Source organism: Pavona decussata, unplaced genomic scaffold, assembly GCF_977016875.1.
Source record: "Pavona decussata unplaced genomic scaffold, jaPavDecu1.1 SCAFFOLD_140, whole genome shotgun sequence".
NCBI classification, from domain to species: Eukaryota; Metazoa; Cnidaria; class Anthozoa; order Scleractinia; family Agariciidae; genus Pavona; species Pavona decussata.
Window position 1 is genome coordinate 2,123,525 of NW_028145553.1, and position 26,283 is coordinate 2,149,807.

At 40.5% G+C, this 26,283-nt stretch overlaps 1 protein-coding gene and 1 non-coding gene across 9 annotated transcripts in view; both read left to right on the forward strand.

The window, feature by feature from the left end:
* The window catches only part of LOC146466956 (uncharacterized), a 65,288-nt gene that overhangs the window by 29,837 nt on the left and 9,168 nt on the right, over window positions 1–26,283 (forward strand). For 6 of the 8 annotated variants that reach the window (XM_085126417.1, XM_085126418.1, XM_085126420.1 and 3 more), the window contains 22 exons: window positions 7,772–7,873; window positions 12,242–12,340; window positions 12,953–13,066; window positions 13,637–13,741; window positions 14,484–14,582; window positions 15,366–15,467; window positions 16,264–16,365; window positions 16,996–17,094; window positions 17,669–17,767; window positions 18,102–18,203; window positions 19,167–19,268; window positions 19,420–19,518; window positions 19,915–20,043; window positions 20,764–20,889; window positions 21,087–21,203; window positions 22,060–22,158; window positions 22,272–22,370; window positions 23,920–24,021; window positions 24,576–24,674; window positions 25,037–25,138; window positions 25,585–25,689; window positions 25,783–25,884. In XM_085126417.1, the coding sequence (XP_084982543.1) occupies window positions 7,772–7,873; window positions 12,242–12,340; window positions 12,953–13,066; window positions 13,637–13,741; window positions 14,484–14,582; window positions 15,366–15,467; window positions 16,264–16,365; window positions 16,996–17,094; window positions 17,669–17,767; window positions 18,102–18,203; window positions 19,167–19,268; window positions 19,420–19,518; window positions 19,915–20,043; window positions 20,764–20,889; window positions 21,087–21,203; window positions 22,060–22,158; window positions 22,272–22,370; window positions 23,920–24,021; window positions 24,576–24,674; window positions 25,037–25,138; window positions 25,585–25,689; window positions 25,783–25,884 (2,304 nt within the window). Of the gene's footprint in view, window positions 1–6,220; window positions 6,721–7,111; window positions 7,654–7,771; window positions 7,874–12,241; window positions 12,341–12,952; window positions 13,067–13,636; window positions 13,742–14,483; window positions 14,583–15,365; window positions 15,468–16,263; window positions 16,366–16,995; window positions 17,095–17,668; window positions 17,768–18,101; window positions 18,204–19,166; window positions 19,269–19,419; window positions 19,519–19,914; window positions 20,044–20,763; window positions 20,890–21,086; window positions 21,204–22,059; window positions 22,159–22,271; window positions 22,371–23,919; window positions 24,022–24,575; window positions 24,675–25,036; window positions 25,139–25,584; window positions 25,690–25,782; window positions 25,885–26,283 lie in introns of those variants that run through there. The other 2 variants (XM_085126414.1, XM_085126422.1) reach the window with 2 other exon arrangements.
* Window positions 4,517–4,589, forward strand: Trnal-gag (transfer RNA leucine (anticodon GAG)). The gene has a single exon. It is a non-coding gene; the product is annotated as a tRNA-Leu (tRNA).

The window sequence follows — 26,283 nt, forward strand, 5'->3', positions numbered from 1 at the left end:
GCAGTACTTTCCTGTGGTACTGTTTGTTTTCCTGTACAAGGTGGTTCGGACTTTTAAGATTGGCACAAATGTGTACGTCTGACGAGGCCATCGTGAACAATTCTTTAGTATGTTGCGGCTGTTTCAGTAGTGCTGTACCAGGGCATGCTATTTCCGCCGCTCTCTCGAGTCCGGTCTTTCGTTTCTCCCCAAGAGAGACTCTTCGGGGGAAGGAACGCGCGCGGGCTAATTTTCCAGGACAACAGCTTGTAATCGAGCCTCTCGTCGCGGGAGGCGACGTTCGCGCGCGCTCGCGCTCACGATGCTCCACGCGAAAAATACGCTAAGGGGGTTGCTCGTAGTCTAACTGTTGAGTGGAATACCCAAAATCTAATCATTGAAATGGCGGATGTTCATAGGTACATTTTACTTAACTTGCTGTGGCGCGGTGTATAAAGTCAGAAGCCCATTACCGTTATGGCTCCTGATAAAGTAAAGTAAGAGTAAAGTAATAACATGGGGAGTGCTTGTGCAATCTTCTGAGCCAGAGGCTCTTGAGAACGAGCTTGACAATAATCCAGATCGAATTGGAAATTGGAAATGTTGGTTTTTGAGGAGAGGTGAAAACCGGAGTACCCGGAGAAAAACCTCTCGGAGTAAGGACGAGAACCAACAACAAACTTAACCCATGTATGACGCGCCGAGTTTGGGAATCGAACCCGAGCCACACCGGTGGCAGGCGAGTGCTCTCACCACTGCGCCATTCCTGCTCCGGAGTATTATGCTTTACAAGGTTGTTCTATCGATTATGCTTGTCGATGAAATCATGAAGTTTGACCATTAAAAAAACCTTTACACTGGCAAAATTAAAACCTTTATTATTGCCAGTTGCTCAAAGCAGGTAAGAGCTCGTGCACACTTATGCCTTTCGTTGAGAATGCACACATTTCCATTTATTTCGGTCCTCCGTCTACACTGAAAGCAATCGGACACGCTTATCGTTTTCATAACCGCGTATATTCGACACGCGGCAAAATGAGTGCGCATGCTCCGCAGATTTAATTTGTTATTCGAGCGTGAATCGATTACGAATGCTCCACTTCAATCGCCAAATTCACACCTGTTACCACAATATTTTTTTTGTTGTTGAATAAGATATTTTTTTGTTGTTGTTGAATAAGATATGTGATGGAGGAAGTTCGAAGGAACCTTTCCTGAAAGCGGCAACCTTAACTATTTTGATTTGGGCTTATCCACGCGAAACGAAAACAAACAATGGGAATTTTAAAAATGCCGCCATTTTGCCGAGTAAGGTTGCTTACATGTGACAAGCATGCGCACTCATTTTGCCGCTGTGTCCATATATTCGAAAACACTTGACTCATGCGCAGATCACTGTTGTAACGTTTCCTCGTGTTGTATCTGCGTATGCGAGCGTTTTAGTGTGGATTGGGGAAACGCAGCGAAGAAGATACTGTGGGTGCGAAGTTTTTGATGTGTTTTTCGGTAAAATGAAAACGGGACTTTTCAAAATCACGTTAGTGTGGGGATAGCCTTAAAACTAGTCCTCGATAAACGTCACTTTCATTTGGTGCCATCCTCGATTCTAGAGGAAGAGGAAGTCGCTTGCTTCTTTGTAGTACCATTAATTCAGTTATTCCAGCTCCTCACACTTGCACAGCCCTTTCGTGTTTTCTTTTTAATTTGACTTCTAATTACCAGAATTCATGAAATATTTAACACTGCACTCTAGCTCTTAACACTGAGATCAAATCTCGGTACCCAAGACAACCACAGTGATGTATAAGAACTGCATGATCAGCTGACTTTTACAGGGGATGTTTTGTATCCGCGATTTCAGTTGTGATCCTTTGACTTATTCTTTTTAAATAAATAATAAAAAAAAGGTTTTCCTTGATTAGTGTTTTTCGTCACACTCTTCTTTATTTTCCTGCAAAGAAGGCAGCGATCACAGGTTACCTTTTTCCTATTTTACTTTCTTATTCATTGCTAAACACCTTTTTGCGGATGCTATTAGCGACAATTGTATTCCGTGGAAAAGAAACACTTCCTTTGATCAACCGTTGCTTTGTGCTGGTATAGTTACGTGAAGTGAATCCTTATTGTTTTGAATATTATATGTGCAGTTTTCGCTTCAGTGAAATAACTCCGCAAGATTTTCTTCTTACTACATAACGATTGGATCTCATCCCTGTTGAAAAGCGAGATCGACAGGTTGTTCAACGACAATAATTACACGACTGTTTGCTAGAAGCCTTCATTTTCATTTTAATTCGTCGAAAAGTTAATGAGAATATTGGCATCGCTTTCAGAGGCAGCGAAACGTTTCTTATATTTCGCCTCTTGTGTTATTTTAGCCGCCAAAAAGAAAGCTACTTTACTTAGTCAGCTGATCTTCGTTGAAGCTGATAAAGAAACTAAAGTGACTGGACTTTCATGGTAACTAGTACAATTTCTTTATCACCACACAAAGTAATTGCAACAGAAGGCTTCGGTTTTAAACAGGACGTTTTCTAATATGGACGAGTTTCCCCTATCACCGACAAATCACCTTCGTTCAATAAGTTATCGACTTCATGGCGGGTGGATAAGCGATTCGGATTACCTGGGCGAATTATCGCTGTTATGCAACGAAGTAAGTTTTATTTGTTTGCAGTTATTTGATGGAACTTATTTTATGCTTTTTTACGCATTAGACATGTTATACTTTTGTTAATGATGAGTGTGTGGCTTTCAAACCGACAACCAACATATCACCAAAATTTGAAGACCTTTTAACAACTGATAATTGAACCAATGCTTTAACTTACGAACGCCACCATTGGTTATCTAACTTTAATCTTAATAGTTCCCAACGTTAATTTGCTGCATTGAAATATTATTTTTAAGTTGTTTTTAAACATTTGGGCCGGCTATTTAAACGACTTCCAGACGAGATCAAACAAAACCGCGGCCTAAATCGATTTAATTCTGGCCAACCCGAATAGTTAAACAATTGTCTATTGTTTACAGAGTCAACAATGCAAATAGTTGTAAGTAGATATACTCTGATCTACTTAAAAGAACCCACTTTTAAACAAATACGTATGTCTTCTGTCTTTAGATACAGTTTAAGTTACACTTCCTTTAACTGGCCCTTTTATTTTTGTATGTTCCTTTTAACCAGAAATAATTTGGAGTCATTTCCGTGTTCTGTTTTGTTGTGTCCTTAAATGATATGATCGTTAGTTTTGCGTGCAACTTAGTGGAATCCTTAATGTTTTATATTCGCGGATTTTATACTGTGCAGTGGGCCGTAAAAATGTTGCCGAAAAAGTCCGCTTTCTTTGTTACAACTCTTGAACAAAAACTGAGAAGATTTAGGGTCCTCGAGTCCAAAACTGAGTTTTTTTTTTTTCTTCTGCCTCTCCCGGGGTAACAAGTACAGTAATAAACACGCAAATCTTGATCGGCTAGGAAAGGCGCATTTTCAGCTGCATTTCTTGTTAACGCATGCAATGATTTTACTTTGAAAGGCACGGGAACCTTGGGCAATCTCGGCGAAATGTCGTGGGCGAACTTGTCACGGGCGAAACCCCTGCTACCCTGTAGTTGAGCAATCTTTGCATTCGCTCTCTGAGATGTGCTGGTTTTTTTTTTCCGTAAAAATGACCAAAATTAAACCTAAGGTGTGCTCGTCAAGTGCGTTGACAAAGCTTCATGCAATGACAGCTGACAATTTTATGAGAAAAAATCTGTAAATGGCCTGTCATTGCCTGTAATTTGGAATGAATGTCGAATGGCCCATTACTTTGAAACGTAGGTCTTGTTTTAAACTTTGCACTCTAACTGTAAACTAACAAATTACGTGAGATTTGACAGCTAACTTATAAACGCCTCAAACCATTAACTGGGAAATTTCTCGCTACATTAACGTCCTTTCTAATAATTAAAGGGAGTTGACTATGTCCCTGGGATTGGTCAACTCTGTGCTAGAATTATATCTATCACCTGGCAAAGGCGTGAAATGCTTCGAGAGCGCCAAGGACAAGGGGACGAAAAAACTAAGAGAACGACAGTCAGTATTTAGCCCGGCGTTTTCGTCACGTAAAAAAAACCACGTCGCAGGTTATAATCCATTGTAACAAAACTGGACGATCAATTTGTTAAGTTGCGTTGAATGCAGTTCAAACCCCAGTACAGGCCACAGAAATTTTCCATAAAACATTTATCGTATATAGTGTGTAATAGGCGTTCATTTGTTTTCCTGCACGTAGTTCATTTTTTTCTTGCTTGTTTTTTTTTCTTGTTTTTTTTTTTTTTTTTTTTTTTTGGTTATTGCGGGCAGTGTAAATTAAATCTCTATCCGACTGTCACTCAAGTTTTGGAAGATTGTTTTTTATTGACTCAGTCTTCATGTTTATCAAGTGACTTTCAGTTTGCCTTCGATTTGCCATTTTGCTATTCATATATTTACATTTATATATTCATCCTTCAAGGGTATATTACGAACTCACAATATGACCAGCTCCCAGTTGGCTTGATAGCTCAGTTGGTAGAGCACTGCACCGAGATCGCAGAGGTCATGGGTTTGAATGCCGTTCAAGCCTGAATTTTTTTCAGGCTTTCTTTTCGCAGCTGCTTAAGTTGCGTAGTAACTGCGACGATCTTTCTTCTGTTTGAGAAAAGAGGTTCTTAGTCAAATATGTTAGTAGTCAGTTTTACCAACATACAACAAAAAACTTCGTGACAGTGCTTCTTTAAAATGTCATGCATTTTAAAAAGAAGCAACCGACTTCCAGTTTTCTTTTCGCTGTTCTTGTCCTTAACTGTATTTCTTCTCTCATCATCGTGTTCGTATTATTATATAAGTTCGATACTCCGGTTTCTGATCGTGAATAAATTATTAATGAGTTATTCATTTACAGTCGAACCTCCCGTAAACGGACACCCTCGGGGCCAGAAAAAGTATCCGCTCAAGAGAGGTGTCCGTGTCCTTACTTCTATTTTAATGTGAGGTATTTGCAAATTTTTCCGCTTGGCCCAGCCACTTAGCTCGATTAGCTTGCTATTTCTAAGTGGCTGTGCTCTCTTCCTTAGTAATTTTTCTTTCTTGAATTTATGTAACACTGAATAATTTCTGGGCACAAGTAAAGATTGTTGTTGTTGTTGTAATCCGCTTGTAGGAGGTTAAGAATGTAGTGTTTGTATGCAGCCGAGAACATGACCAAATGTCCGCTTACGGGAGGTGTCCGTTAGCGGAGGTTCGACTGTATTTATTTGTTTATTTATTCATTTTGATTAATAATTGAGCAGTACTTTCCTGTGTTGCTGTTAAGCATTCTGTTCAAGGTGATTGTACCTTTTAAATCTGTGGATGAAATTCGAGGTTGCGTTCATTCAATTGAAAGCTCATCAACAGTACTTTCCTGTGGTGCTAATGTATTCATTATACTTTACAAGACATTGCAACTTCTGAGTCTGTGCATGAAATCCTTAAGAGTGCGGACCATTCAAGTGAATGCCAACGAGCACTGAGTTATTTTCCCCGGTGTTGTATATCATGCCGTGCAGGCTGATTCTAACGCTTGATTTTTCCGCTCTCGTATTTTGTTTTGGCTCTGGTTGCTATGGTTAGCGTAGCGTTACGCGAGAAGGGTGCCTTGCCAACGTAACATAAATGAGGTCAAGATTAACCGGCTTTAAGGAGAGAAATCCTCAGATTAATGAATAAATCATAAGTTCTCATTATCGCCGTCTACTTGTCACACCTGAAATTTGTCCACCTGTTTTGACGAAATAAGAATACAATGAAAGGAACAACACATTCTTATCTCGTTATTTGAACAATCGCTGACATCTTCGAAAGATCTGAAATGTCAGAGAGGCTGGGGAATCCTTTTCTTATGCAAATAATCGGAACCTCGCGAAGATTATAAACAAATACACCGTTTTATTATGTATTTAATACTGGCGGAGACCGATTTCCTAGGAAATAATTACAATAAAAAACGAAAGAATGTTCTGAACTGAATCGCGGTATTGACTTCTGTATTTTTGTGATTATAATTAGCGCTATTTTGACTTTCTTTTTAGAAGTAACCACGCGCGCTGTTTGAAAGGTGTATTTCTTTTTGCCCCCGAAAATCAACGCAGAATGCTTGAAGTTGCCACTTGCTAATCGCTCGTCTGAAGGTGCTAAAAACGCGCATGCGCATTTCAATCGTTCTGTTTGGAATCCTTAATCGACTGTTGAAAGATCTTGTAAGCATCACCTAGGCCGCAAAATAAGACGTAACTGTGTATGACCTTCTAAAATAATTGAATGTTACGGAGAGACTCATTTGAAATAATTATCAGCGCAAGAGAAGGTGCCGTTGAGAAGCGAAGGAGTGAAACGCCCTGGAGGCTGTGTAAAGAAATCCGCCTGATTTGATCGCGGGAAGTTATAATTTGCGCAGCGCCGTTACAATGCCGAATGTTGGACCTGGCTCGAACCCTGCAAGCCGAAGACCTTCTCTACGTCCCCCAAGCCCGGGGTTAGACGGTGCAGCGGCACCGTCGCAATCTCGGAGGGGTTCCAGAGTGTTATTTGATACCAAGACACCTCCATCCATCTTAAGATGGGAGATTTTGAACCGCGTTTTAGCGCTGTCTGTGAAGGGAGACTGGCCAGCTGTGGACCAACATCTCAACAGCCTCGAACGGAACAACATGGAATTTTCATCGACAGAAATCGAAGTAAAGAGGAATACTTTTGTAGAGTGCAACGGAATCACATGATGCTTCTTGTTTCAAAATTGATGTCGCGCGCAAGATTAATGCACTATTGCACGCTCGGGTGGAAACGACAAACTCTTTAAATTTTGAAGGGTTACTTTTTCTGTTTTAATATCTGAACTAATGCGCTTTTTTTAATATCTGTTACACTGTGACAAGCTTGTTGGTTCAGTCCACAGTAGTTTTTTCCTTCGTTTAATTATGTGATATCGTACGGTCGACAAAGTTTTACATTGCCGTTTCCTGAGATTTTTTATTTGCTAGCGTTCGGCCTCTTTCTTTTTTTTTTTAACAATCTATTATAATAGCCACGCAGATGATACTGTTTCATGATTTACGGGAACATTTCAAAGAAGCTTAATTACTGTACGTCCAGAAATGATATTTATTACACTCAACAATGGCCTCAGAGCTCGGGCACTTTTAATTTGCTCGCGTCTAGCTAGATTCGTGATTCAAATAGGATTTTCATTACTTGCGTACAATGACCTCTCAATAGCTTCCTTCTTTTGATTGAAATAGGCGGTCTTCGTTTGAAAATTTTTTGGTTGTAACTTGTGGGTTCGAGCGTTATGCGCTAGAGAAATAAATTCAGTTTTGCTGGTACAGCCCAGAGCGAACGCCAAGATTTTGTTAAACCCGTGTTGCCGTAGAACGTTCGGTGGTTTTTTTCAAGCGCGGTCGCCGTAGCGAGTAAATGGTTTTCTAAAGATCTCCCGTATGCCCGACGGAGAATCGGAATCATGAATATTGAATCCATATGGTGAATAGTTAAGCCCCAACTGAGCCGAATGCTGATTGCTTAAAATTTAATTCTCATTAAAGACTAGTGTTGTCTGTGGCCGGTCGTTTTTTCTTTCCATTCCGTACAACATGGCCTCTAAAGACTCAAAGGTTCGTCCTCTCGCGCGCCCCACTTTAAAATGGGTGATGCATAAACGACTCTGGTTTCCCGTTTTTAATTAACGCGTGCTACACTGATCTCTGTTTTGTTTCTTTCTTTCCTTTACAGGACAACGGGCTGACGCCGCTGATGCTTGCGGCTCGTGACAACAAACACAATATTGTTGAAAAGCTGCTTGAACTCGGAGCCGTGGTTACAGATCGCGATAAGGCAAGTACCCTTCGCCATCATTCCCCAAGCCAGTTCAGCTAATTCAGCAAGGTTTTCGCGATATGGAATCCATTTTTTAATTACACAAGGAAGCTATCAATTTGTCTGTCGTTTTGTCAGCTTAGTCACATCAAGTGAGCTGACTCTCTTCACCCATATCCTAATTACGAGAAATGTTAGACAAAATATTCGGGGCCTGGCCTATCTATGAAGTTTGTTTTTCGTGTTTGAAAGTTTAAGGTCGAATTCGAATTTCTGAAAGTAATAAGTGGTTTTTCTAGCCTTTTTAATTGTGTACCGCGGCGTTCTTAATTTGATGCCCCTGCAAATGAATTTCGCAAACGAAAAAAAAAATGGAATTCAGTAATTTTTTGCATTATAAGGGTTAAGATTTCGGTGATACGTTGTAGTATTAATCATAACCGGAAATTTTGCGATTTGTTGTTAAAAATCGAAGAAGACATTTTCAGTTTCTAACCCATCAGTTTTTCGTGCTTCGAATTTCATAAATAATAATAGTGGTAGTCGCTGTTTGCCTATCATCCTTTGTGTTGCGATATGCTTGCAGAATGGAACGTCAAAATTGGATTCCTTGCATCAACACAGCTGACCCCTTAGCCAAAGAAATCCGGTTTTTTGAAAAGCCTTCTGCTTTGTGTGCGACCTACGTTTATTATCCCGAAAAAAGGGCAATAATCTTTCAAGAAACTCTTAGTTTCTTGCGCATTATCAGTCGAATTGTGGCGGACCGCATTATTAAGCTAGTCATTTATTTTAAGTGTTAGGCTCAAATATTAACGTTGCATTAATTTTTAATACCGAGGCGTATAATTTCTGCCTGTTTGTCCCATCTCATTATTGTAATATTTATGGTGTGTTTTTGTCCACCACTAAGCGAATTTTCTAAGCTATCCCCGGGTATCTTTTGTCCTCTCACTGTTCGAAAGGAATAGTAATTTAAAGTTTTTTCAGCTTCCCAAAGGCACAAAGAAAAGCTCCCATAGCGAGGAAAATTGTTTAGAAAGGCAGCTGTTTCTCCGTTACTCAACTGTTCATCCGCAATAACTTGGCGCGCGTTCCCAACAACGCGTCACGTGATTCACCTCGGAGTCAATTAGCACTGTGATAAGCTTGTATTCACTATTTTTGTACTTGCAAATGATTTTTGAACACTTTTGTTGCCACGGAGAAAAACAAAACATTTACACTGTTTTGATATTGAGTGGTGTAGATTTTTTCATGAAATATTCCTGGAAATCTGAATTTTCCGCACATTACTATTTCAAGCTGGCGTTTCACCGTAAAAGAAAACTGTTAGAAGCAATTAAAAAAGCATTTTGAGTTACCTTCTGCTGACAAAAAATCTCTGCCTTTTGAAAATAAAATGTTGACTTAAAGAATTGTCTGTCGGCTTAGACTTCCCACACAAAAACACTGGAAAAGATTCTCGGCCATGTTTGTCAACTGGCAGTGAAAAGTCAAATGGCTAACCAGTGAGCGAAGTATCTATAATAATTTGTTTACTAAAACTCTTCCATTTTCTTTCTTTATTTAAGCGGAACCGAAACAAGATGAAATACATGTAATGAAGTCGGTCAGTTTGCTCTAAATATTTTTCCACGATGTTGAATGTCTCTTAAACTTACCAATACTGTTGGATGAGCTTTTGGGGAGATTAGCGTGTCCACCCAACTACCTGCTGAGTACCGTGAACTCTTTTTTTTTTAATCCTATTTCAAAATTCATTTTCGACTGTTATCTTTAACAGTATAGTCGATAATCTTAAACTTAAACTTTTTGAACAATCTCCCTAAGCTTTCACAATATTTCATCGCTTTGAAAGTTGGTAATCGAACAACAAATATTTCATTCAGTAAAGAGTTAATGGTTTTAATTTCTCTGAGGTGGAAATACCCATAAAAAAGGCTGAGATCTTAAAGCATAATTATTCCTTGTTTTGGACTCAATCAATCAAACTTTGTAACATTAAAATTTCGTCAAAAGCTTTTCGATACAAAACGAGATCAAAACTCAGTCTTGCGTTTGTACTGTCGAAAGTTTCGTGAAATCTTTCTAACATCGCTTTAATCTTTGCAGAAATCTATGGGTTTAAATTAAAAGTAACTCTGCCAGCGGAAGTATACTATTTTTGTTGATATTTGTTCAAGTTGAAAATCAACATTATTTACGATTTACAAAGAAACCGTTTCCGACATCAAAGGTTTCGCAATATTTGACAAAAGATAACAAAATATTAAAATCGTTTTTCATTTCAAAGCTTTTTGCGTGCACAATCTCAACACTTCTTGGTACGTCTATATTGTTAACATTTCAATGCCTTAAAATAAAGGGAGAAAGATTTAACTTCCCCTGGTCATCTCGCCATACACTTTTCAAGCTACTGTATTATTTTATTGAGTCCTAGAGTACACCAAAATTTATTGTCACATTCATTCGAATACTTAAGCGCAACGATCTTCTTTTAGGACGTTTTCCGATAGATCCCGCGAGGTATTTTGTATGAATGTCGAAACGTTAGCGAATAATAATGTATCCACGTAATTTACTCCACTGAAGACGTCTTCGATTAAAAATTCAAGAAGAAGGAAGTTTTTATTACGGATGGACAACTTGTGAAGGATGTTTGATAGGAAACGTAAAGGATGTTTTATAGGAAACGTTAACGACTAATAATGTGTCCATGTAATTTGCTCCATTGAAGAAGTCTTCGATTAAAAATTCAAGAAGAAGGAAGTTTTTATTACGATTGGACAACTTGTAAAGGATGTTTGATAGGATGTTTTTGAAAATAGATTAAAATAACTTGACTTTTTTGAAAATTATTATTGGACATTTTACCTTTAGGGCATTGGAGCCGATAGATCGGTAGTTCTCTTTTGACTCTTGTGAAATTTTTTCCAGATTTAATCTGCTCACACTGAATTTTCATAAGAATTGACAAAGATCAAATTCTTACTCTGTAGTGCACTCGCCAAACCGACTCGTGCGTGTCCTATAATAGAGTTTAATCTGCTTAACTTTCACGAGAATCAAATGCTGTCGTCAGCTCTCGTTTGGATCAGCTGAAACTATTCGTGATAATCGGCGAGAGCTCAACTGAAAGCCGTTCTTGTCTTGTCTGCAACTCTCACACGCAGTCACCCGACGCTCTTGTGGACTCGTCAAGTTTAATCTGCTAAAAAAATTGTGAGAATCCTTGCGGCCTTCAGTTAAGAACATTGTGGTGAGAATTGATCGGCGAGAGGCTTGAGTGTAACAGCTTTTTGCTTGGCTGCCAAGACTCGTGCACTCTCAACGACGGTCGTACCATGTACGCTCTCACTTAGTTTGAATTTCGCCAAATTTTCATAAGAATCAGCGCAATAAACTCCCACTTTCACTGATTGCAGTGTTAACGGCCATTCTTTAATTTCACCCTTGCGTTATCTAGAATAGATTTTGTCTGTCTTTGAGTTCATCGCGTGGAGGTTATCTGATTTTTAGGCTGGAGGCCAGACTAAACAGCTGAAAAAGAAAATTACAGAACGTTCAAAGTCCGGAAATCGTGTTGCAATATTTCACAGCGTCGAAAACGTTTTTGTTTTTCTTTTTTTTCTTTTTTTTTTTAGAGTCGTGTCTTCTGTACAGTGAGCAAAAATCAATTTCTTCAGCCACGGTTTAAATATTGTAGAGGACCTGATGAAACGTTTTTGTGATTATATTGAATCAATAACGACAATTTTAGGGCTGATGACATAACATTAAGGAGAAACCGTTCGGGCTAAACTATAGAATACAAGGCCACTTCTCCAGTAGTATAAAGTCAAGTGGCTCAGCAGCTCGCCAGTCAAATAGAATAAGTATTATTCAAGTGACTGACCACGACTGGCGAGCCGCTGAGCCGTCAAGCCACTAAATTAGAAACCTTCAGTTACTCGTTCTTTAAATTCTGACCGCGACTGGCGAGCCGCCTCAGTTATACCTCTCGAAATGTGGCTCTGTACTCTATAGTTGCTCCACGGTTCGGATCGGCTGTAGAGCCTGTTCCTAGAATTTCAGAATACACACAAAGTTATGAGGACTGTTTCAATTTTTATCGAAGCCGCGTCACAATTTTCTGTCATAGCGAGTGTCCGAGCTGTCTGCAGCTGATCCTGAAAAGACAACGTCCAAACAAACACGGGAAAGTCACCATTGTGTGTCTTGCTCTTTGCATTCCTTGTTGCTGATACACTAAGCTGTAGAAATCACCTGCGTTCAAAAACCGGTCGGAACATCTCCAGCAACAAGACAGTGTACCTCCCCCCCCTCCCCCCGCCATTGCTTGTTGTTTCTACTGAGTGTTGTACTTGTGGTTTCACTATTCAGGGGGGCCGCTCTGCTCTACATTATGCCGCGTACTCAGGATCAGACGGGATTGTCAAGCTTCTTCTCTCCAAAAAGGCGGACGCTACACTCACGGCAGGGGTAAGCGTTATAGATTATAACGATCGTTCCTGCCAACCCTGGTAACTTAATCACGAACAGAGAAAGTTTCCTTAAGTATAAAAAATATGCAAAAGTCAGAATAATCAGTGAATATCTTAACCAATACAATGGTACTGAAGTAAAGTTTTTGGGCAAAACTTTTCGCTCTTGTGCAACGCTTGCGGTGAGCCTATATTCAATGTAAAATGTCCTTTTTGTCTGCGCTAGTTAGTTCCATGTTTTAACTAATTGTTTCTTACGGTCGGGTTGACAGAGGATTCCAGGATGGTGGAAAGGAGGCGGAGTCAACTGGCGGCGTCCGACCTATTCTTGCTGCGCATGTCCAAGAAATCAATTCAAAGCTTTGAATTTGTCAAACAAACTTGGAATTTTACGCAAATGTTATTTCTTCTCATTAATGATACACTTTTGATGCTTTGAAATGGTCCATACGAGTTTGATTCCAATGCTCAATGCTCGACGTTTATTTCTTTCTTTATTTCTTTATTTATTTCTTTATTTCTTTATTTATTTATTTATTTATTTATTTATTTATTTATTTATTTATTTATTTATTTATTTATATATTTATTTATTTATTTATTTTACCAGCCTGAAGAGCAGCTGCCTCTGCATATGGCTTGTAGCCGCCCCTCTGGTGCCTTGGAGATTGTCAAAACGCTCTTGAAGGCTTCTGGGAAAGATCCCAAACTTGCCACTGATAAGGTGAATACAAGGCTGTAACTATTTGGGGCCCGTCTTTTTGAAAGTAAAAAAAATAAAAAATAAAATGAAATAAAATGAAATAAATCACTTTATTTAACTGTCAAGGTATTTAGCGCAGAGCACTAATTGGGAGCACTGTCCAGATCGAATTGGAATTTGGAAATGTTAGTTTGTTAAGAGGAAGACCTAAGTACCCGGAGAAAAACCTCTCGGGGCAAGGACGAGAACCAACGACAAACTCAACCTACATGTGACGCCAAGTCCGGGAATCGAACGCGGGCCACACTGGTGAGAGGCGAGTGCCGAGAACTGTTTTAGGTGTACACACATCCTCGACAGAAATGAGGGGTTACATTTACAATTTTGATACTTTTATCGAACACATAGACAAGTCTGCACCAATCGTTACATACGTATCCAGCCCAACGGCAAGTTATCAGGACTTTTGAGAAACGACCCTGTGGGTTCGGAAAATGAGCTTTGTTGATCTATCTTTCGCTTTGCGTTTGATTTTGAAGGACACGACGTCGTAACACCGTTGTAGTAATTTTAATGATTTGTTTTTTACAGAATGGCTCAACCCCACTGTTCCTCGCGATTATGGTTGGAAATCAACAGGTTGTAAAAGAACTGCTCAGTTCCCAAGGGGAGCAACAAGTCAAGATCACGAGAGGGGTGGGTATATACAGCTCGTTTGGCGTTGAACGCTTTATTATACCTCATCCTCTCTTGTATCAGTAGATGTTAGGCTGATTTTATAGTCTAGATTTACGTCACAAAACAACAACAGCGATAAACTAGACTTGGTGTAGAACAATGGACTTGACAATAGAACAAAAAATATAGACTTGACTTATGGAGCATCGCCTCTGAAAATGATAGCTTTTTAGAGCACTTGCATCTTTATCACCCCCCCCCCCCCCCCTTCACCCCTCCAGGAATGTGAAGATAACATTTGATGTTTGCCCCTCCCCTCCCCACTCGCCCACTTAGGTAACTGCTGCAACGAAGGTTAGTTTGAAAGTGTGATTCTGTTCGACTTACGTTCCATATACGACCCACGCTGAGCTTCGTGAAAGTAGAGAGCATCTCACAGCACTGTGAAACAGCCCGTATTTTCTGCGGCGTCGGTCGGTCGTACGTACGGCGGCGGTCTCTTACAGAAAAGTATGAAGGGAAACTGTGAAACTAAGGAACGTCATTATTTTTGGAAGAGTTTATCTTTACAATAACATGGAAAAGTACGAGTGAAATTGGCTTTATTTTCCGTTGAGAAAACGCACGCGTTACTTTTGACGTCATTTTGATTGTCTGTACTCTTATAGACAATAGCTACGAGCCAATCAGTGCGCGGGAATTTTGACAGTCATTGTAAAATTGTTCTCACACATTTCTTTTTATTGCTTCTTTACTTCAGGACAGCGGGGATACAGTGCTACACGCTGCCGTGCGAAAGAAGGATGTCGACATTGCGAAGATCCTTGTAGAATGTGGCTGCGCAGTCGATGTTCAAAACGTAATTTCTCAACACATTCTCGATATTTCCAGGGTTTATTTTAGCGGGATAACCACAAATAAGTGTATTGGGGCACAAGAATTGGTAGAGGCACGTCAAACGTGTCCTCCCTCTCAGACGCTCTTTTGGCTCGTCACGCGATCTTTCTTCACCAACGAGAAGATTGCGTGACGAGCCTAAAGAGCGCCTGCAAGAGAGGCACGCCAAGCGTGACGCACAAATTTCATGAAGGAAGGCTATGTTTCTGTTACAAAGAGGTTGGACAAATGAATACCTTGTGCGAACACGTTTACATTATGTTGAAATCGTTCTGCACTACACATCCGAAAACGCCATGCTACAAATTTAATCTGCTTTCAAAGTGACTTATATAAAGTTCGCGACCGTATCTCAAACCTTTAATTTTACACCAACAAATAATCTTAATTTCATCTCTAATTTAGAAGCTGAAATATCTTTTGGCCCCTGTTCGTGAAAATACCCTCTAAAATTCCTGAAGGATGCCTAATGGACCCCCAAAAGCCAATTTCTAGAATAAAGGCTTTTTTTTCTTCTTCTTCTTCTTCTTCTTCTTCTTCTTCTTCTTCTTCTTCTTCTTCTTCTTCTTCTTCTTCTTCTTCTTCTTCTTCTTCTTCTTCTTCTTCTTCTTCTTCTTCTTCTTCTTCTTCTTCTTCTTCTTCTTCTTCTTCTTCTTCTTCTTCTTCTTCTTCTTCTTTTTTGAATTTAGAAAAATAAAACCTCAACCGATTTTATCGCATATTCTTTATTTTGATTTTTTGACAGGCCGAAGGACAGACAGCTCTACACATTGCCGCATACGAGGGAGACGACGCTATGATAAAGTTTCTTCAAACGGGTCGTGCTGATGCCAATATCGCTGACGCAGTAAGTTGTTTCCTTTCGTATAAATCAATCATCGATTAACGCAATGAACCAATAAGGGATCGAAGCAAAAACGTTTAACCTTCGAAAAGACTGGGCAAAACGCGGGAAAACGTGCGACCGTTGCGAAGCGCGGGAAACCCCTGTACGTCACGTTTCGTTTTGTTCTGATCTGAAAAACAAAACAGCATGCTTTTATTTGTTTTGGTTTTGGGTTTGATTAGTTGTTTATTTGTTTGTTTCACTTCCTTTTCCTTTACCGCCCAAGGATTTCAGTCAACACTCCTTGCGAAAACTGTAATTTTCGATCGGGCGTGTCCAAAGTTGTTGAAACTGTTTTGGTTATCTGTTCGTTGGCCTCTTAACTGCTTCGTTTCTACAGAGACTGCTCCCTTTCACTCAAGAGCGCACAAGTTCGATATGGGAGAATTTCCGAATTTTGTTCTGTAAAACAAACAGCACCACATGGAGGTACTACTGATGAGGTTCTGAAAGTTCAAACCACATTTACGGCTTATCCAAGGGTTAACTTAACCCTTTGACCCCTAGTATCAAAGAACAAATTCTTCTATCTTGTTCCCCTCCTTTTCTTATAAAAGTACAGGGGAGAAGTTATATTAAAACATCAAGAAAATTTACCTTGGATGATCATATCCTTAATTCTCATGACCTCAAGGGTTGAATAAGCATATAAGGGGAAATTTGATCCGATCACTGTTAGGGTTTAATAGGTTAAGAATTGGCCACTATAACTTAATCAGTGGTATCTAGTCTGAACATTCTGCTGATTTTTCATCAGAATGACCGCACACCGCTTCATCTTGCCGCTCAAAGAGGTCACTCCACCGTGGCCGAGTTCTTGGTGGACAAGCTTAAAGCAAACGTGAATCTAAGAACCAAGGTAAGGCATTCTTGTGATTAGCAGAGGTTACACTGGTTGAAACACAAGCGATATGTGGCGAGAAAATTGTCCTTAACGTTCTTCGCGCCGGCACATTCTTCACACAGCCACACAAGAAAGAAACCACTGGTGTGGAACCAACTTTGAATGCCAACATTTCCTTGCAACGGAAACTTTGTTTCCAAGGAGCAAACTGACGTTCTTCATTTTTTTTCGACACAATTTTCTTCTACTGCAAATGTCGCGTTTCCGCCAACAAAGTTTATACTGAAAAAAGTTTTCAGCAGCGATGCTGCCCCATGCGCGGGATCTCGTACCAACTCTCGTTTTACAGCCATCTTTATGTCACGGATATTCCGCGTTTAGCTACGGGGTTGATGCTTCCGCTGTCACGGACACGTTACATAACAAGAGTCTATAGCGGGGAATTCCGTATCATTGAATCTCCGCACTAATTCTCCCGGGGACTTGTCCCTAACGTGACGTCCCTAACTCCAATGTAGGTGGAACGTCCTTTCGTTCTGAGACTCCCTAAACCCAAGACAGATGTCTACTGTACTATATTTAAACCTGCCGTCTTTTGTAAAAGTTGGTGAAACTGATTCCTAAGCTTATTACATGCATTTGCAGGACGGCAGTACTCTGATGCACATTGCTTCACAAGCGGGACATCCCGACACGGCCCTGGTGTTCCTGAAAAAGGGCGTCCCCCTGCACATGCCCAACAAGGTAAGCGACACGTGTCCTGCACATGTCTAACAAGGTAAACAACACGTGCCCTGCACATGCCTAACAAGGTAAACAACACGTGTCAGGTTTTTTAAAGAGATCCATCGACTCCAGTCACATTAGACAAGTCATTAGACTGTTCACAGTCCCCTTTTTCTCCGTTGGATTTTCGAGACCACCACGCTTCGATCGAACTGCCGCAATCTTTATTTGTAGCGGCGGGCGCAACCTGGTGAGAGTGTCTAAACTACTGAGGGGGCGGGAGTGAGGGGAGAGAGAGGTACACACAATGTACTCTAACTAGGGCCCTCCCTGGATAGTCTAGACACTCTCCCCAGATTGTGCTCGCCTCTACAAACCAAGATGACTGCAGTTCGATCAAAGCAGAGGAGTCTTGAAGATCCCACGGAAAATAGGGGACTGTGAACAGTCTATCAAGTCATAAGAGTCACCAGAATACTTTACCCACCTATCTTTTAATCTAGTAGAATTGCTTCGTGTTCGTGTAAAGTCATACTCAACACAAGCTTATACTTTTTTCGTCTGTTTCTTTTCTCTCTTCCCTTCTGTGCAGGATGGTGCAGTTTGTCTCCATGCTGCCGCTAGAAGAGGTCACGTGGGGGTTGTGAGGGCGCTGCTATCAAAAGGAGCCATGGTGGACACAAAAACGAAGGTGAACCTCTAGTGTAATAGAACATTTATTGCACTTTAGGATTTCGTCGACTACGGACTCGAAAGTTAGAACCACATTGTTTAACATAGTTAACAACACTACAGGAAAGTACTGCTCAGTAGCATTCATTTGAATGGTTAAAGACCTTGTACAGCATAGCAAACATTGTCGTGGAAAAGTACTGCTCAGGAGCTTCCCACTACAGTGGTATACGGAATTATTAAAAACTGGATCATTATACAATGCAATCCATGTATTTGATTGGCTTAGCGGCCATGGTATTTGTATTTGGTATCACAGAACGTTTTATTCTTGTTTATTGTTCATTCCTCAGGACCAATATACCGCACTACACGTCGCTGTGAAATATTGCAAACCTCAAGTGGTGCAGATATTACTAGGATATGGGGCCAACGTACAACTGAAAGGCGGCAAAGTAAGGCATCTATCCTCTTCTATCCATTCCTTCCCCTCCCCTCCCCCCTTGTCCCACTTTAGTCATCCACTCCTATGCTGCTTAGTCGTCTGTTCGCTTGAATGTCCGATCAAGGTGCGAAAATCCACCGGCACGGGAGAAGATGGCGGACTGAGTACATTTTACCACCATATCTTGCGAACCAGACACAACCAATAGTTGCATAGAACGGCATATTTTTTTGGCGAGATTCATGAATTGAATACAATTGAAGATGTTGATTTTACTTACTTGTACAGTAATAATTTTTAGATGTTTTGATCTTTCTATTGAGAATGTTTTAGTCTAGATCTTCAGCGTTTTTAACTTTTCTAAGTCGAAACATTTGTGTAATTGCATATCTTCTTTTTTTTTTAATCAGCTAGTTTTGTTTATACACGACCCCACAAGCTACCTAGCTTTAATCCTTATCGTGTCTAAATAAAGCTTTTGATTGTCATTGATTGATTAGTCCCTGTACTAACAACATTGTGTATGCTAGGTTTGAAGTTTTTAGAATTTTTCTGTGCGTTTTTGTACGCTAAGGATTATGGGTAAATGTACCAGTCGCCATCTTTGTCAGTAAGGTGGATTAAAATCAACGGAAACCTGGAGGCGTTTGAAATCGCGTGCGAGAGGTGTCTGCAAACGGTCCATTCCATGACATTTCAGTTTTGCAGGGTATGGGTCCCGGAAAATGATAAAGATGTCTGTAACAAAAATTTTGAGCTCCCCAACAAATTGTCCTTTTCACGTCTTTGCGCGAGATGAAATGTTTCTATGGGCCACCCTGCCGAAATACAGTTTAATTACTTACTTAAGTGTACCTAGTTTCTTCAATGAAAGGTCCTCCAACTTTTGTTAAGCCGACTCCTGTAAGAAGCAAGCATTCATTTTTTTTTTCTAGTTAAACAAGCAGTTCATTCTTAGTTGTTTATTTTACAGGCGGAAGAAACGCCATTGCACATTGCTGCTCGGATCAAAGATGGCGAGAAGGTCGCCGAGATGTTAATAAAGAGCGGGGCGGATGTGAATGCACCTAGCGATGTAAGAAACATTTTTTTACTGCGATGACACCAATAATACACTTACCGCTTACACACACGACACCAACAACACCCATAAATGGGAAGACTTAAAACCACGTTAAACGTGCATGGGAGAGAAAAACAATCCCGCAACTTTTTTTTTTTTGCAGAATGGAGAGACAGCTGTTCATGTTGCAGCGCGGTTTGGGAACTTAAAAACATTGAAGCTTCTGATCAACGAGAAAGCAGACACTGCACGGAGATCGAAGGTAATCTTGAATAGAGTGATCTTCATAAAGTCATAAAGGCAAAACGGAATTATATCTCCCAGCCACAATAAGGGTGATAACGCAATACACCAGTCAGAATTCGAATTAAAAGCGTGTAACCGGTTCCAAGCGTGTGCGCGGGAAAATAACGCGGGAAAACATGTAGCCGGTGCTAAGCGCGGGAAAATGCGCATAAACCATATCATGACTGGTTTTCGCCTTGCCCCTGAGTGGTTGCAAAACAACTTGTTTTTGGTCTTAGGTTCGACTCCTAATAGGAGCACTTGGATTTTTTTTTCCGAGTATGCTTGTGTCACTTACTGAATAATACATCATTCCCAAAATTTTTGTGGTTCTGATTTTGCAGTTAATGGAGTGCTTTTGTTGTGTTTGTAGAATGGCGAGTCAGCATTGCATCACGCTATCCGAGCCGGGCATTACGCTGAGCTAGATGAGCTGGTAGGAGTTCTGTTCCGAGTCAAATCCAAACCTATCGCTAAACTGGTCATCAATATGCCTACTGACGTGAGTAGTTCAATTATGCATCAAACATAAGTTTAATAATTTCTCCAGTTCGGAAAGGTTGAGCGCTAGGTTCGACCACTATGAATTCTGGGTTAGAAAATTAACAGGGGATGTAGGTCAATCGTGTTGCGCATGTGCGAGAATACTGAATATGTACCTGGAATGTAGAAACGACGAGAAAATGGACGGGACAGTGTTTTTTGTCCGGGGGAGCGAAAAATACCGACACTGTCTGACAGGAAAGCCAAACTCGTCAAAAGATTCGAGAGCATGATTCACTTGATGTTGGGACTTTAAACTCATCAAATTTGATTTTTTTTTTTTTTTTTTTGTCTCCAATTCAGCAATACTTTCGATCAATGATAAAACAACGTTTTTGTGGCTTCTTTTGCTTTAGTTTGCTTTGTTTTTATAAAACTGGGATCACATCTATTCTAACGCATTGGAGTTTTGTCAACCCATCGAAACATAGCCTCATACGCAGGGGTTCTTTGACTCGTCATGTCACGCACTCCAGCCCTCCTTCGTGGGGAGGAGTACGTGACGTACGTGACGAGCCAAGGAGACTAATCGAAACGTTGTTTGACTCTCGTTTCTACCCAAACGATTGCATCCCTTTTCTCAACAAGGTCTTTCGACAAGCCCTTTTGGGGGCGGGAAAGAGGTGGGATGGGTTTGACGGAATATTCAGTCCATTTTAACTATTGTTGGTGATTACAGAAGGGTGAGACCCCCCTCCATTACGCTGCTCAGCTGTGCAAATCCAAGGTCAAAGGAAATGCTGACATCGACATCGTCAAACTGCTTCTGGAACACGGTGCTGACTGTACAGCGGTTACACACCAGGTAAGCACCACTTGTTGTTTGCGTCCTGATCGAGTGAAATAGTTTTTTTGATTTTTCTTGAGTTTTACTTGCGCTTGTTAAACTGAAACCAATTTGTAAAAACAGAAATATCTATTCAAGTCTCACTGTTGCCGGCTTTCTAGCTTTCAGTTTTAGCGAGTCGCTCCCTTAACAAAAACTTTTTCTTTTTCCCGTAGTCCATGGAAACTCCAATCCACGAGTGCTCACGCTCAGGAAACAACGACATCTTGATTGCTTTACTCGAGTCCATTCCCCCGTCTAAGCTTCAGCTCACGGTCAACAAACGATCGTCGGTAAGCAGAGGAAGGACTTTTCTCCTAACTGTGAAGTTCACTTGTTTTACAGTCTTTATTTTCACACCACAAGCACAGATGGCAAATTTTCTGTTGGCTCCATATTTCGGATGTATCAGACCCGTGCAATACCATTGAGTTTCAGTCAGCAAAAATGTGAAGAGAGATAAATAAGAAAAATTTAATACATGTGCAAAATTGTTTTGAAAGGTTGCGTTAAGGTTGCATTACAGTTTATCGCTCTCGACAGTAGAAGGCGTTATGTTATACTTATCACGTGGTATTTATTATTTTTTTATTGGTCTTCGTTAAACTGAGTAAAGATCAAGTTGACTATAACGTTTTCGGGTGATCAAGACTTTCTGGATCTACAAGTAACTCCCCTAGTAGGACACTTGGGAATCGCGTACATGATGGGTGTTATGGACCAGAACCGGTGAGAGGGAACTGAGGATAAACCATGTGTTGTTGTTGACATATCGTGAATTTTGGGTGGGAGTGGGGGTTCCGTACTTTGGAACTTTGCGTACACTTTTGCGTCATCGCTCAAGTTCATCGGCCAACAGTACCAGGGTTCGAATTTCGTTGAAGCCTCAGTTGTGTTCGTTTGGATCATGCAATTGTCACTTTCGTCCCTTTACCCTTAGTCTGTTTGGTTCAACTCTTTCGAGGCGGCGGCTAGAACTGATCCCGGTCAGTCCGAATTTCACGTGCTTGTCTCTAACTCAATTCTTTTCAGGGAAAACACCCCTCTTTGGAGGACGAAGAGCTTATCTCAAGCTTGTTTTCCTTAGGGAGAATTCACTGTAACTTTGTCTATGTTTTAACTAAAGAAAAGTCCCTTTTTATATCCCAGGGTGGTTCGTCGCCGTTGCTTGTTGCTTCACACAAGGGAAACGTTGAAGTCGTCCGCACTTTGCTGAAGTATCACGCAAGAGTAGATGTGTTTGATGAGGTATATAACATTTACATTTATGCTGAGTCTTTATGGTTTACAGTAAAGTAGTTTAGACAGCGTTATACTCACTCGACCGTACCTTGTCTGTTTGTTTTGTGTTCGGTCGCCAGTCTGGTCGCGCTGGTTTACATGTCTGCGCAGAACGCGGTCATCTTGAAGTCGCTCAGGAATTACTGGAACATAAAGCCTATGTGAACGCTAAAAGCAAGGTAGGTGTAAAACCTGCATTGCATGTGTACACGTTAATATGGGTTAGATTTGCACAGCCAAATTTTCTTTATCAATCCATTAGTAGAAACCGAACTTTTTTCGTTTTCATTTTCACAAGGTTTCGCTTTTAAGAAACAAATTAATTTAACAAAGTCAGTGATTGATAAGACATAGCAAGCTTATTTGCTTGAGGTCTCACATGTAACTTCATTAATATGGGAAACATTGGCTAAGGGTACTCTCGCCATCCTCGTCTGCTTGCCACCAAGATACCCTCCCAAAAAGTGAGCCTGTTCGCATGCTAAACGTTCCGTTGAAGCATGCATGGGTCTCTCTACCCACCCACCCCCTCCCCCCCTGTCACCCTCCCAAACTGGAGGCTGATAAAGAAGGAAAAGAGGGGGTTAAGTCAAGAAAAAGTTCACATCACCTCTGGTGCCAAAAAAAACTTGAATGTTATTTTTTTTTATGTGCACATGTAGGTGTTGAGCAAACCTGATTATTTTTTTAAACTGATAGCGACTGCTTCGAGTGTTAGTTGCTTTTATTTGTTATTGCAAATCAAGATTAACTCTAAGACTAAGAGCCAAACAAAGCAAAGATTTTAGTAACGACAAGTATTACAAAGAAGCTTGTCTGAAAAAAAAAATCAGCCTTCCTTGCCCTTTATTTTGAGTAGCTATAGACTGGGGAACGTAGGCAACTACGAAGGCAACGCCAATCAAAACCGAACGATACTTTAAAAATGAAGTCGCGTTTTTTAAGGTGGCTCACAACGGCTTTCAGCACTTTCCAGCACTCATAGTTTGTCAGTAAACATGCACCTTTCAAAAGCTCTGTTTTCACTGGACCCTGATTACCTACAGCTGCATTGTTTGTTTTTTTTTAGGGTTGAGATTATTGTTCTGTTGTTCGTTCTTTTGTTGTTTCGAACAACTATCTATTACCAACTATTTAAACTGATGTCAACTGGCTGCCTGGCTCCGCTAGCCCCTATGGTTATTCCAGGCAGCCAGTACTCCAATGATCATTTCTTTTAATATTTTCTTTGTTGTTATTTTATTTTTGAGCAAGTGAGTACAAATAAAGATTGATTGATTGATTGATTGATTGATTGGTTGGTTGGTTGGTTGGTTGGTTGGTTGGTTGGTTGGTTGGTTGGTTGGTTGGTTGGTTGGTTGGTTGGTTGGTTGGTTGGTTGGTTGGTTGGTTGGTTGGTTGGTTGGTTGATTGATTGATTGATTGATTGATTGATTGATTGATTGATTGATTGATTGATTGATTGACCATGTAAGACGATGCAAACAATGCATGTCGCCCTTGGTTTGATGAATCATTGCTTCCCATCTTTATCAGTTGATACTGCAATGATGGTATCAAACAAATGCCTAATTTTCAATTTTATTTTCCAATTAACACCCAAACTACTTAAATTAATATCTTTCCATGCAGAGATTTTTGATAATCGTTACGCACTTAGTATCGTTTCAATTTCATAAATAAATGTAGTCTTGTCTTCTTTATATATAATGAACTTTTCCGTTCCAGGTTGGTCTGACTCCACTTCATTTGGCTGCAGAAAGCGGACACAAAGAACTCGTTGGTCTCTTAGTAGCCAGTTACAAAGCTAGTGTGGATGCCTTGACTCTGGTATGAACTATTTCGTTGTATCTCAGTCGCTCACTGAATCCTCTCTCTTTTCTTACACCCACCAATCAAGATCTCGGTTTTGCGTTGGATGTATGCAAAGACTTTCTTTTGGTTCGAGTTTACACAACGGTTACTATTTGCAATGGTTTCTTGTTTAGCTGGGGTAAAGCTTTGAAGATTTTTGAGCAAGGATTTGGCATTTTGCGATCATGGGTCCGGTTTAAAAACGCTAAGTGTTTGTGTGAAGTCGATAGCGCAAAAGCAGGGTGCTCGGTAAGAGAATAAACGGCATTAGTTTGAATATACTCAATGTAACGGTTTGAATCTTCTCAAGTGGAGCCTTTTTTTGTGCAGTTCTGTCTTCCTTTTTTCTTTGCCAATGGAGACGTATGATCGTCATCGGGTGATGATGACGGCGATGACGATTGATGATGATAATGATGATGACGACGACGGATGAAAACATTAAGACCTCAGTTTCGAGCGAAGGAGATGGAGCGTAAAGAACGTTATTGCTGCTAACCGGGAACTAACACAAGGAATTATTTCCACAGGAAAAGAAGACAGCGCTACATTTGGCGGCAGAGAAGGGTCGCTTACAGGTCTGTGAACATCTGTTGGAGTTACGAGCAGACATCAGCGCTTTGGACCATGTAAGTTTCTTATTGATTCGTTAAGGATTCCATTTACCGACTTGGTTAGTTACCTAGGCAATCTTAGTTGCGATTTCAAAGTCCCCCCCCCCCCCCCCCCACCAATCAAACTATCGGCGATATTTTCTTCGATTTCGATTTGATTACGAATTTGACATGACGGGAGCAGAACTGCTGCACGCGATGTCAGCATAGAAACTACTTGGAGGAACCTCGCAAGGAAACTTTGATGCTTTTTATGATTACAATGAGTGCGCTTTTCTCTCCCTACTGCACAACATTTCTCAACTTTTTAAAGCCGTAAAATCACTACGAAAAAACGCCGCTTAATTGCGTCATAATTATTTTACTCTTCTTTACAGAAAGGGCAAACGCCTCTTCACTACGCCGCGCAAAATGACCATTCACAAGTGGTGACCCTGTTCCTAAACCACAAGCCTGGGGTCATGATGCAACAGAACGCGGTAAGTACCACAGGCAACCCAATAGAACTTACACGAGGATGCCAATGAAGCCCACTGAATTAAAAAACGGACAGTATTTTTCTTTTTCGATTTCTCCTTGAAATATCTCATAGTAAATCTACTATTACCTAAAGATGATGTGCAATATATGAAAATTCATCTATATGTGAACTGCGTATGAAAGAGTAAATAAATGAAGGAGCCGGTATCGCCGCCGAGGTCATGGGTTTGAATCCCGTTCAAGCCTCAATATTTTTTTAGGCTTTCTTTTCGAAACTGCTTTAGCTGCGGTCATAACTGCGATGGTCGTTAATCTATTTATTATAGATCTATAAAAGCACGGCTTTCAGCGACTCAAAGCAGACATTTGCCAAACGTTTTTTTTTTTTCGTTTACATTGACTCTCATCTGTATGACTGTTTTGTTCGTTATTTTGTATTCCGCAGGAAGGCAGCACGTGTGTCCATATCGCAGCCATGAGAGGCAGTGTAGCGGTGATGAAAGAGCTTTTAACATTCAACCCTTCAGGAATCACAACGGCAAGAAACAAGGTAATGCCACCTGACTTAGAATTTGCGTTATGAATTGATTCCTTTTCTAGCTGGAGTTGGAATAACACTTCCTTGTTTGCTTTACTTTTACAGCGTAAATTTGCCACGCCCCTGTTACTTGCAGCCAGCGGTGGTCATAAAGTTGTTGTGGAAGTGTTGATTGCGCATGGTGCCTCAGCCAGCGATGAAGATGCGGTGAGTAACACATACGACGCTTACTCCGGCTGTGAATAGTTCAAGCTAGACTTCCTGTTAGGGGTGCAATTTTTACTATATGTCTGGACTTTCAACTCTCCCATATTTCTACATGGAAGTTGCTACTCAGGTCTGCTGTTTGTAACGTTAACACCAGAGAATCTAAAGAACCACCTACTTTGTTTATCGAGCCCAGACACGTCTTTTTAAAATTACCAAGTCAAGGTGATATTACCCCTTGTCCATGCGGTCAGTGCAAACAAGCGACGCACACAGTTCCTCGCAAAAATAAACAAAATACAAATGAATGTGGAACCCCGTCATTTAAGCTGTTTTCTAAAACTAACGCTTTTTTGCGTTAACCATCCACGCTAGGGTTAGCTTGTATACGTTAACTAA